General features: G+C 45.4%; 1 protein-coding gene across 1 annotated transcript; it reads left to right on the plus strand.

The window, feature by feature from the left end:
- Positions 1-7,872: 7,872 nt before the first annotated feature.
- Positions 7,873-13,191, plus strand: LOC125481140 (apical endosomal glycoprotein-like; the record flags this gene model as incomplete). Its single annotated transcript, XM_048592312.1, has 4 exons — positions 7,873-7,962; positions 9,476-9,610; positions 11,423-11,557; positions 13,064-13,191. Coding segments are annotated over exons 1-4 (450 nt in total), but the record flags the coding sequence as incomplete, so codon positions are not given.
- Positions 13,192-13,427: the final 236 nt, after the last annotated feature.

Below are 13,427 nucleotides of genomic sequence, written 5' to 3' on the forward strand. Positions count from 1 at the left end.
TGATTTCAGTGGATACAAAGGGGCCTTAATTATTCTAGTGGTATGCAGATGTCGTCTTGCATTCCACTGGAATCACCTGTGGCCACTTTGCATTCCACTGGAATCATCTGTACCCCTCTGCATTCCACTGGAATCATTCAGGCCCCTCTACATTCCACTGGAATCCCCTGTATTCCTCTGCATACCACTAGAATAATTCAGGCCCCTTTGTATCCACTGAAATCACCTATATCCCTCTGCATTCCACTGGAATCACTTATATCCCATTGCATTCCACTGGAATAATTCAGACCCCACTGCAACCTGCTCGACACACTGGAATTACCTACTCCACTGCATCCTGCCAACATCACATATATCTTGCTGAATTCATTCAAGCCCCACTACATTTCACTGGAATCATTTGTACACTGCTGCATCCTTCTGGAGTTGATTGAGACCTCGATAATGATGTGAGATGGATATAAATTACTCTTCAAGCTGTTCACTAATAAGCCAAGTTATTCACTCAGCCTTTCAGAATAGGAAATGATTACTCAGTCGCTCCATGCCCCTCAACACTACTTGTAAGCAGCAGCACATGAGGTCAAGTGAGAATATTCAGCAAAATCAGTTTGAGCTGAGAATGGAAACCATCCATTAGTGCTTAGATGGCTGTAAGGAAGATTACATACAGCCACAATGAATCCAGGCCATCAAAACCTGGGTGAAGAAGGTACATGTGAGGGAGGTGTGGCAGGAAATTCAAGGGCTTGTGGCTGAGATGAGGAAAATCTTCGATACTGAAAGTTTTGGGAAGTTGTATGGTGCTATCCAAGGATTCTGAGCAGTTGCAAAACAACACTGAATTTTAAAGAGTATTGCTGGCCATGTCCTTGAAATGTGTTCAAGGCTGTATAACTTGTACCTAGTTATCTTTGCACCCTTTAACATGCAGGTTCTTAGAGGACTCCATCTCCTAATCACTTTATTACCAGCACTGAACTTTGTTACAGTCTGATTGTATTTGTGATGAACACACAACTTTGTGGTAGAATCTGCCTTTACACAAAGGTGACTCTGCTTCACTGTTCCTCCCCTGAAGATATCGACTTTCTGGGTTACTGGTTCCATGGGCTCTACCAGCGCCCTGTACCTCTGCCAAATCCTCATCTGTGAGCCTTAACTCTAAAAGTCAACAGTGGAGGAACCTTGTTCAACCCCACTTGAGTCCTCATCTGTCGGTCCTCTGTATGTTCCACTAATTGTCCTTACATCAAGCTCAGGGGACTTGAGATAACTCTAGAAACCCAACTTGCACATTGTCATTCTAGGAGCTTGTGTGTGCATATTGGCTGATAAGTTTCCTGTGATCCATCAATGCCTACGCTTAAAATATAGCCCATTATCCATGAGACTCTCTGGGGCATCCTGAGATTGTGAAAGAGCCTCTCAATGGGTTGTGTTAAACCTGTCACCCACTGTGACGAACTGTACTTAAGCTGCTGCTGCCTCCAGTAGTGGGGCGTTGCATCATTTCCCGGCATCCTGGTGGTCCCTCAGGTTATCTCCCACTTTACAGCTGCACTTTGATCTGAAATTCACGACACAAAGTTCAGAGACAATTACTCAGAAATGTTATGCTGACTTCAGAAAAAGATGCTGGTTTGCAGACCTTAAAGTGGCATTAATTAAATGGTCTGTTTGTTCAGTTAAAGCAGATGATCATCTGCAATCACACAAAGAGGGTTTACTCTTGTTTGTTTTTCACTCAGCGAGTAATTTGGGTATGGAATTCACTGCCTGCAGGTGTGATGGTGGAACTTCAACTGAGGCATTCAACAGGATATGGGATGATTGTTTCAAATCAAACAATGTGCAGGATTTGTGGAAAAGGCAGGAGAAGGACACTAAGTCATGATACTCATTTGGAGAGCTGGCACATATATGGTGGGCTGAATGGCCTCCTTTCTACCCCATGACAATTCTGTGATTCTGTTCTTTAGCGTCTGGATTTTAGATTCTTTTCTGTCCTGCCTCCCAGAATCAAGTTGTGTTGATATTAGCTTAAGGCTTCAACTTTACACCCAGCAATGACCAAGAATACACGACTTGTTTAGAAATTGCTAGAATGTACTCCTGAACATTATCTCTTTGTAAAGTGCTGGAGAATCACCTCAGGCATTGATTTAGCCTTAATTACAGGAGAATTTGATAAGTAATCAACATCTAAATGTGTCGGAGATAGCAAGAACTGCAGATGCTGGAGTCAGAGATAACACAGTGTGGAGCTGGAGGAACACAGCAGGCCAGGCAGCATCAGAAGAGCAGGAAAGTTGACATTTTGGGTCGGGACCTCCTTCTTCAGAAGAAGGGTCCCGACCTGAAATGACAACATCTAAACGTGTACCCATTTGCTCATATAAAGAGTTGTTTGAAGTGCTCCTTCCAAAGCTGAAAGATGGTCTCATTGTCCTTAGAAGCCAGGAGCCATACTTTGATCAGATTTTGTCCAATTGAATGGATCCATCAATCACGTCAGTCACCTGGAAGATGTTGTGGGTGACCTGCTGGTCAGCAGATGCCTGAATATCATCCCCTTCTCTACCCACCAATCGTTCTTCACGTTACAAATGTCTTGGTTTTCGTCTAGAAGCTTCGTGTAGACCTTGTCCTGAGCAGAGTTAGATGTCAATGTTCCATAAACAGTAACATTTTTCCTGCAGTTTCAATCAAACTGGGATCCAACGTAACAAGACGCCAATCACAGCCAGCAATAACCCATGGTGGCAGCGAGTGAAAGGACAGGATTGTCATCACTGATGATGTAGACTACTCTATTTACACATTTAACATTAACCTCTTACTCTACAGGATACATCTTCCCAATTGTATACACTGTGCCACCCACTTCCTGGGTCTGTCCTGCCAGTGGGACAGGCCATATCCGGTAATGGTGGTGTCTGAGACATTGTCTGTATGGTGTGATTCCATGAGTATGCCCCAATGTCAGGTTGTCTTTGGAAATACTGCCCTGATATTCGAGCCCCATTGCTTCATAAATTGTCATAAAATGTATAAAATCCCAATGAGAAAACCAGGGCAGACAATTTGTCTGATCTTTAGGACAAAAACAAGTCACACCTGGGGTTGTCTAACAGAAATTATTCAATTTATTGTCACACATTTAACTAACAAAAAGCAGAGAAAAGATTTTGATCTACAACTATGCAGCTTAAGCTATACCCCTTTGAAAACCATGAATCTTTATTTATTCACGGGATGAAGGTGTCACTGGCCAGCCAGCCTTTATTGCCTTCCTAATTGCCCAGAGGGCAGTTAAGAGTCAACCACATAGCTGTGGGTCTGGCGTCACCTATTGGCCAGACCAGCAGTTTCCTTCCCTAAAGGCCATTAGTGAGCCAGATGGGATTTTCCAACAATCGACAATGGTCATCATTAGACTCTTAATTCCAGATATTTATTGAATTCAAGTTCCACCATCTGCTCTGGCAGGATTTGAATCCAGGCCCCCAGAGCATTATCTGGATCACTGGATTAACAGTCCAGTGATAATACCACTAGGCCATCGCCTCTTCACAATTCATGATTAGAACAGAGCAAAGGCTAACACAGATACTATGGGTGGAAACTCAAACTGGACAATGTAAACAGAATTGTGAAGCTCACTGGTATGGATTTCGAGGGTGGGTTACATTTTGTCTTGGTATCTTTTTGATTCTTATCACAGATGACACATTGGCTATCTCACTACAAACAGCATTCTTCAGTTCATCAGGCAGTCTTAGCTATTTCCTTATTAGAATTCTTTCTTTTAAGTTTTCTTGGTTTTGTGTTGTTTTCTCACAAGAGGGAAAGGTGAATGCTTTCTATTTGCAGTTCCAGTTTTCTCCCTCTATAATGACATCAGAGGACTATTGTTGAGCAGAATTTCTTTAATTTCAGAGACTGTAAGTGTCACTCAGTTTTGAATTTCTCCCTCCCTGCTTCAAAATGCAACAGTACATTGCACACTCAAAAATAGGCACTATTTGATTTTCAAGTTGCAAGGGTCCAACTTCCATTTTGGTGTATCGTCCCGAAAGAGTAAAATATTGGTCTCTTCCAATGTTGCTTGACAAATCTGTGGGTTAGCTCTCCAAATCTTGTCCCAATCCCCCAGCTATTAGAACACAGAAACGTGCAGGGTCAACAGGGCAGGACTTGGTTATTTCTCAAGCCTAGTTTACTGATGGAGTGGTCCTTCCAGCTCCTCCTATCTGAAACCTAAACAAAAATTGCTGCAGAAACTCAACAGGTCTGGCAGCATCTGTGGAGAGAAAACAGAATTAACATTTTGCAATCCAAATATTTGTTCCAGCAATTTCTGTTTTTGTTCCAACATAACCTCCCTGCTCTTAACCTCTACACCTTGCCTAATAAAAGCAAGTTTCCCATATGCCTCCTTAACCACTTTATCCACCCGTTCTGCTACCTTCAGGTAGACTGGTGGACATACACACCAAGGTCCCAGTGATCCTCAGTGCTTCCCAGCATTCATCATATATTCCCTTGCCTTGTTTGTCCTGCCCAAGTGAACCACCTCTTTTTATCTTGATCGAATTCCATTTGTCACTGATCAGCCCATCTGACAAGCCTATCTGTATCCTCCTGTAATCTAAAGCTATTCTCCTCACTATTTCCACCCCAGCCCAATAGTTTTTTGTAATTTTATTTCTACATTCTTGTTTGTTTTTGTTTTAATCACTGGACGTCTTTCCTTGTAGCTTATCCTGACTGCTATCTGTTAACTAATTGCTGAGCTATCTCCAAAGGTTCCAAATCCTAAACACACGTCCAAACAACTCAAGACTCCTTGGCTAAGCTTAAGTAGGAGTTCCAGTCATTTAAATAAATATGAAGTTTGTTAAGGTTGGAGAAGCAGTCACGTTGGGAAATTTGAGTGGACATAAGTCTGATTGGGGTGAGATGGTGGGGAGCTAACACTATGAAGGTAAGCCCAGTCTGCTGTCGGGGTAAACTTGTGTGTGCCTCATTCTCAAGAGATGGGACATATTAGGATATTTAAATCAGGCACCATCGCTGCAGTTGGAAAATTGATTTAAATGGAACGCAACTGGATGAATTACCAAGTCCCCTGGAAGCGAGAGGGATAGCGGGGTAGCTGGATTCAGTAGCAAGCTGCTGTTTACCGCACACCTTCAGATCCAGGATGATTCTAATAAATCCACTCCATCCCAAATCCACTATCCCTAGATCATAACATATCAATTAACAGCAGAGCTAGGCTATTCAGCCCTTCAAGACTGCCCTGCCACTTAATAAGATCATGGCTGATCTGTTTGTGTTCTGAATTCCACTTTCCTGTTTGATTCCCCTGCCCAATAAGAATTGATCAATGTCTACCCTATGACCATGGGTCAGAGCCCATTTGTGAACGTTTGTACCTTGTAATTCCAAAAGGTGACTTTTAAAAGAGGGCTGATACAGCCAAAAATGGCTGTGGATGTACAGTAAATGGCTGTTGGAGATAGCCCATGGAATGTCACACCAATGGATCCAGAGGGAACTTCAAACAACAACGCTTCAAAGGAGGGGAGAGAGGCAAATCAAAACGGACTGGACTGTGATCTCTAGTGACAACAAAGGAAACGAGGGGCTATCGACTCCCTACTTAACATCAAGCCACCCCCTGGATTATGAGCCTAACTGCCAACACGTTTTGTTGTTTTCTCTTTGAAGAATACAGAAGCACGGGGATTAAAAAATGCCAATTTAAACTCTTGGAATGTGCCGGTGGGACCGAATGTTCTCAAGTGTACCAGCCTGGATTCGAGTGTTAGTATGCTGTGAAGGTCACTGTCAAAGAATCACTCATTACTCCCTTGTGTGTTACAGATAGAGTCCCTTGTACACCTTGGGTGCTGCAAACCAGAGAAAAGGAAACAGGACAGCCAAAGGCTTCTCTCTTGCCCTGAATACTGAAATTTAATTACGGCCAAAAGGAATCAGGGCTACAAAATTTCAACCATCCTGCAAAACTAAGAATCATGAAATCAGCAATTCAACTACAAACTATCCATATCCTCCACTTCAATGACTGTAATGGTCAACTATCAGTGTTTGCAAACAATTGAGAGCTGGTCTTTTTTAAGTTTGGACTCATCTTTCTAACCTGTGTGTAAGAGTGCTGAGTTACTATGAATTGTTCTATGCAGTCTTTCGTAAATTCACTCCTTGGTAACTCAGGAAAGCCTGGTTAAATTGGCCCCTTTAAAACAGAAGCTCATGTGGGTCTGAGAGAAAGATACCTGCAAGGGAGTGATCCTTTGTTAATGAACATTGTTGTGACTAACTGAGGGGACAGGTGAATATAGAAGGGAAGGCAGTTCATCCCTCCTCACCAACATGGGGTATCCCATCTGGAACGGTAACAAATTGGGGAAACTCACCCCAGGGATTGGTCGTAACAGCATTAATGAACCTGCTGAGAGTTCCAACTCTTTCAACTTTCTGAGAAAGAATTCACCTCAGTCCCTCTATTTCCCCACCCCCCAGTTAGTGCTCTGACCACCCTCTACAAATGTCGCCAAAGGTGGTGAATGGGATTTTCAAAAGTTGACAAGGTCCTGCCTGGTTCTTGATCTGTCCTCGGGTGAGCTCAGGTTCAATGCTTATTCCCATGGAGCACCTTGGGATGTTTTATGACATTAATGGTCGCAATGTAGACACAAGTAGTTGTTGTTGCAGGGCAGAAGGTGTTGCTGTGGATGCCTTTTCAGACTGGAATTTCCGCAGGCTTCAGGAGAGTCTATCTAGTGTGTGTGTGTGCTCTCTGAAACAATCAGGCAGGACTGCCATCACTTCAGTCCATCTCATTTCCTGGGATTGTACCCAGCTCCCAGTGAAGGAAACTGGGAATTCAAGCTGCTTACGGACAGCATATGGACACAGGAGGAGGAATATATACCATGAAGGAACAGGAGGAGGCCTCTTGGCCCTTCAAACCTGCTACACCATTCAATAAGAATATGACTGATCTGATTTTAACCTCAACTCCACATTCCTGCATATCTTTGATATCATTCATCCTCTCAGGAATTCACACGGACTGTTTGGTCTAACTGTTTCGCTGGAGTTGTGTTGAATTCACACAGAGGGAAAAAAATTGCAGATCACGTCTGCCGGTCCTCTACCTAAATCCTACATTGTTACTCTGTTTCCATCAGGCAAGGCTCAGCAAAGGTTTCTGAAAGGCTCCCTGAAAACACGGGTACCTCTCCGTTCCCGCCCTTGATCACTGTCAGAAGCACAGCTTATCCCATCCCTGACTCTGGCCCCTCGCTGGGTTAGCTGGTGTAGCTTCCATTTCACAACTGGTTAGACCTCACTGCGTTTCAAAACGTACTTTACTGGTTGTAAAGTCCGGTGGGCTGTCCTGAGAATGAGAGAGGTGACATCAAGATGGAAGTCTGTCTTTGTTCAGATGCCCTGCCCCTGCTGATGATCAGGAGCAGGGATTTTAAAAACTCTGCTCTCTGAATTAAAGACCAGCCACCAAAGTGAGTGAAACTCCACCCTGCTTCACCTCAGTCAGTGTGAGGCTCTGTGCTGGGATTCTGCTTTGCCTCAGGGGGAGGCAGGTGTGGGGCGATGGTATCTGTGAAATGATCTTCCCTACCCGGGAAAGTCTAAAGGGAGCCCTGGTCTACAAAGGGTTACAAGGAGCCAGTGCAATTCCTGGTTAAAGTTCTGTTGAGTCCTCATTAACCCAACTGAGAATGATTGAGAAATAACAGTGTTGGGGAGTTGTTGATAGGAAGGGTTTAAAGTGCAGGCTTTATTGAAGGCTGTTGCATTCTGCTGCTCTGCTCCATTCTGCAGTCATTGCCCAGGGAAGAATCTGCCAAATGTTCCTCGCTGGGATAATCTCACTGATCGTGCTCCCACGAAGTCTCCTGGGTGAGTTCTGCTTCACATTAAAATGCCTTTGGCTCCTGGTTGTTCACAGACAGGGAAATTGGCAGATATCAGCCCCTTGCCCTCCCCGCCTCCCCTAGAGAAACCTGTGCCAGCGACGGTCACACAGTCCTGTCTGACACTCAGTCTCTGCCCCTGGGATGGGGGTGAGGGAGGAGGATGTTTTAACTTGCAGATAGAGTGGGTTGGCAGGGAGTTGATGGGAGCAATTCTTAGAGTGTGACTGTCAGCACTGTGACTGTCAAAGCAGCAAGTGGGCTTCCAACATGCTCAGTTGGAGAAGGGGAAATGAATTTATTTGCACAAAGTTCACTGCATCTTTAAAGCTAAGGTAGCTGCTGAAGCTTCCTATGAATCACCCCAAGGTGAGAAGACAGTGCGGACAGACAGGGTGGAGTTTCTTGCCTCAGGCAGACAGATGTTCCTGACGCAGTATTTATCCCGTGCTCTGGAGGTCACATCCACTGCCTGAGAGTTGTTCTGTCTTTGAGCTCCACTGTGGTGGCACTTTGGGAGATCTGTCTGGCACTTTCCACCCTCAGTAACAGTATCCACCCCCTCAGTAAACGGGGCCCCCCCCCCTCCCCAACCCTGTCGGTAACTGAAGCATGTCACAAGAATAGTTCCAGGAATGAGAAATTTCAGGTGTGCGGATGGATTGAAGATGATGCGGCTGTTCTCCCTGGAGAAGAGAAGGGAGGTTTTATTAATCATGAGCAGGCTGGATAGAGTAGACAGGGAGAAACTGTTCCTGAAACAAGAACAAGAGGGGCATAGATTTAAAATGACCTACAAACAAAGCAAAGATGATGTCAATAAAAACTTTTCCACCCAGTCAATAGTTAAGGTGTGGAATGCACTGCCTCGAAATGTATTGGAGGCAGGTTGAATGTGAGGCATTTCATAGAATCCCTACAGTGCGGAAGCAGGCCATTTGGCCCATCAGTCCATACCACCCGCTGAAGAGCATCCTACCCAGACCCACCCCGTCCCTGTAACCCTGCATTTCCCGTCGCAAATCCACCTAAACCTGCACATCTTTGGACGGTGGGAGGAAGCTGGAGGAAACCCACACAGACGTGGGGAGAATGTGCAAAGCCCAAACAGACGGTCACCCGAGGGTGGAATCAGGCCTGGGTTCCTGGCGCAGTGAGGCAGCAGTGCTAACCACTGAGCCACTGTGAGGTAGATATTGGATGATTGTTTAGATAGAAATGGCGTGCAGGGATATCAAAGAGGTAGGAGATTAGCACTAGGAAATAGAGCTGGTGCAGACATGATGGGCTGAATGGCCTCCTTATGTACCATAATAATTCTGTGAACAGTTATCAGGCAGAGGCAGGAATGTGGATGTGAAGTTACAAACAGATCAGCTACCATCTTACTGATTTGTATATTTATTTACTGATTAGCTGATGGTTCAGACATACAACACTCCTGCATATGGAGGAATAATCTCAGAAAGCTGGCTCTAACTTGGTTTGTTTGTTTACAGCTATCTCTTGTAATTTCGAGGTGGATTTCTGTGAATGGAAACAAAACGCGACAGACAATCTCCAATGGATTCGAGATAATGGCAGTGAGCTGCTGAAATACACCCCGATGTATGATCATACTCTCAATGGCAAAGGTAAACAGGATGGGTCATGAGTTCAAACCTCAGGATACACAGAGCTAAAGGGAGCATATGGGCTGGTGGGTGTGTGATGGTCAAGTAGTATTGTCACTGGTCTACCAATCTGGAGGGCCAGGCAATGTTCAGGGGACCTGGGATTGAGTGCCGATGGTGGAATTTGAATTCAATAAAGATATTTTATAACTAACCATGAAACCACTGTCAGTTGTTGGTTCACCAATGCCCTTCAGGGAAGGAAATCTGCCGTCCTTACCTGGCCTGGCCTACATGTGATTCCAGATCCACAGCAATGTGGTTGACTCTCAGTTGCCCTCTGAAATGGCCTAGCAACCATTCAAATGTACCAATCACTACAAAGTCTCAAAGAAATGAAACTGGACGGATCACCTGGCATCAACCTAGGCACCGGAAAAGACAACAGCAGAAACAGCCCTGTCGACCCTGCAAAGTCCTCCTCACTAACATCTGGGGGCTAGTGCCAAAATTGGGAGAGCTGTCTCACAGACTAGTCGAGCAACAGCCTACCATAGTCATACTCACAGAATCATCCCTTACAGACAATGTACCAGACACCACCATTACCATCTCTGGATATGTTCTGTCTCACCAGCAGGACAGACCCAGCAGAGGTGGTGGCACAGTGGTATACAGTTGGGAGGATGTTGCTCCAGGAATCGTCAACATTGACTCTGGACCCCGTGAAGTCTCATGGCTTCAGGTTAAACATGGGCAAGGAAACCTCCTGCTGATTACCACATACTGTCCTCCCTCAGCTGATCAATCAGTACTCCTCCATGTTGAACAACACTTGGAGGAAGCACTGAGGATGACGAGCACAAAATGTACTCTGGGTGCGGGATTTCAATGTCCACCACCAAGAGTGGCTCAGCAGCAGTACTACTGATTGAGCTGGTTGGATCCTAAAGGACATAGCTGCAGCAGGTGGTGAGGGAACCTACAAGAGGGAAAAACATACTTGACCACATCCTTACCAATCTTCCAGCTGCAGATGCACCTGTCCATGACATTATTGGTAAGACCCACTGCACGGTCCTTGTGGAGACAAAGTCCCACCTTCACAGTGAGAATAAGCTCTATCATGTTGTGTGGCATTATCACTGTGCTAAATGGGACAGACTTCACACAGATCTAGCAACTCAAGACTGGGCATCCATGAGGCGCTGTGGGCCATCAACAGCAGCAGAATTGTACTCCAGCACAATCTGTAACCTCATGGTCCGGCATATCCACCATTCAACCATTACCATCAAGCCAAGGGATCAACCCTGGTTCAATGCAGAGGGCATAGGGCACGCCAGGAGCAGCTCCAGGCATACCTGAAGATGAGGTGAATTCTTTACCACTGGGTTGTTCAAGCTGAAGTAGACAGCTTTTCTTTAATCGGTAAGGGATTTGAGGCTTATGGGGAAAAGGTAGGAAAGTGGAGTTGAGGATTATCAGATCAACTGTGATCTCATTGAATGGCAGAGTGGACTCATGGCCCCAGTGGTCTACTTCTGCTCCTGTGTCCTATGGGTTTAAAGACCATTTGACATGAGAGAGTGTTGGTGGGCCTTTGACTTGAATCCCTCTGATCTTTATGGTTAACGGTGCTTCAACAGTAGGTTTAGGTCAAGCATTTCAGAACATTGACTCAACAAGGAAGGAATGTGTCCAAGGCAGCATTTCTGTCAGACTTGATGGGCAACCTGTAAGTGACCGTGCATCTTTGAGACAGTATGAAAAGTAAAGCTGTGAACACAGAACACACTATTCATCACTAACAAAGCATTATTCTGCTTCCAGGGTATTATTTGTTTATTCATAATTCGTCAGCATCATTTCCAAATCACACAGCCAGACTCACAACGATCCTCCAGACAGCCACCTCAGCCAATCAGTGCTTTTCCTTCTGGTATCACATGTACGGACCGAATATTGGTGAGTGTACAAAGACAATCAGACAGAACTCATTCTCAAAATACAGCCAGGGAACACTTCCTCACACACTGACTGTCACTGAGTACAGTCTCACACTCACTGACTGTCACTGGGGTATGGATCCCACACACACTGACTCTCACTGGGGTACAGTCTCACTCACACTGACTCTCACTGGGGTACAGTCCCACACACACGTGGACTCTGTTACCCCAAAATCCTTTCAGACCTCCATTTGTCATGGAAATTTCTAAGATGGCATTGCATGGTTTTTAGGGGGTGTTTATCCTCTCATTACGTATTTTGCCCTGTAACTCCTCAGTGCTGTCTGAATCTCCCGGTTATCTCCGTTCCAACGTTGGGATCCCGTGTTTTGATTCTGTTGCTGAGGGTTCTGCAGCTTAAATCAGACTGGGACAGATTTTCATTGACAGCTCAATTGGCTGTGTGTCTGAACCCCAGTGTGACCGATAACATTTGAAAGCAGTTATGAATGCTCCTGTCATGGCATCAAATAATCATTCAGCAAGATTTTAACCAGTAAGTCTTTTACTGCAACACCCTATTTAAAATCAGTATCAGTGAAACAGTTTATGTTGGTAACTAACCATTAACCTGTTAGCAGAACAGAAAACCACATGCTCTGTTTAATCATTACCCCAAAGCCTCAGTAGGGGTGTCGTTCTGCAGTGCAAATCATAATTGGACGGACTTCCTCTCATAACAATCCCTGGCTTCAAATGTTCGTAATCCTACTTTCCATGAAGAGTTTTCTGGCCTCCCCACTTGGTATTTAACGCAAAAACAGACTGATCCCTCAGCATGACTACACTCAATGGGGGTCTTTCTCCCTGGAATTCTGGGTCTGATGACCCCTGAGAATTTGTGAGTTTTTGCATAAAGTGTACATCTGGTGTCTCCTTTGTTTCGAAGAATTAAATCTTGCCCTTCACTTTTGACCTGAGTCTTAGTCCCCAGGCCAACCCGGGTACACACCCCTCTCCAAACCTACCCATTGCAGGAGGTATTTTCTTGACAGCAGATTTAAACAGACCATTAAAAGCAGAACCACCTGTCTCCTAAAGTCTCGTGTTCATTATATTGGCAAACTGGAAATTCGTTCTGTTTTCATTTCATTATTTACCCACATTGTCCCATTGTGCCCCTGACTGTGGTGATCCTGAACTGTTCCTGCAGACAGTGAATAATGCAGAGGTTGGCAATGCCAATGCAATGTGCCAGTGCCAGTCATGGCAATGACCCCAATGCTATGGGAGTAGGAGGTCCAGAGTGAAAAACGGCAATCCTTCAAAAGAGGTGACTTGAGCCGACGGTCCACCAGTACTCAGAGTCATGGTCACTGCCACAATCTGCTTCCTGCTGCCCAGTCACCTCTCACTATGGGCCAACACAACAGGGGAAGCTGTCTCCAGCCTGTGGAACAATAACCTGCAGTGTGAGGCTGTCCAGCAGGATGTGGAATTTCACACTGTACTCTCTCTGCAGGAACATTGAGTCTTAAAGTGCAGCAGGAAGGCCAGCCTGAGGAACTCCTGTGGACAAGGACAGGGACAAATGGAAATAAATGGAGACTGGCATTTCATACCATCCCGCCCCAGAACAAGCACTTCCAGGTAACGGCACCCTGAGTGAGTGTCAGTGAGTGACCGAGGGTCAGTGCTGAGGGAGTGGGCATTGTCGGAGGGTCAGTACTGAGGGAGCGCCGCACTGTCGGAGAGTCAGTATTGAGGGAGGACCGCACTGTTGGACCATCAGTGCTGAGGGACGGCTGCACTGTCGGAGGGTCAGTATTGAGGGAGTGCTGCACTATCGGAAGGTCAGTGCTGAGGGAGTGCCGCACTGTTGGAGG

The sequence above is a fragment of the Rhincodon typus genome, unplaced genomic scaffold, assembly GCF_021869965.1.
Source record: "Rhincodon typus isolate 14 unplaced genomic scaffold, sRhiTyp1.1 hic_rhity00001002, whole genome shotgun sequence".
In the NCBI taxonomy this organism is placed as follows: domain Eukaryota; kingdom Metazoa; phylum Chordata; class Chondrichthyes; order Orectolobiformes; family Rhincodontidae; genus Rhincodon; species Rhincodon typus.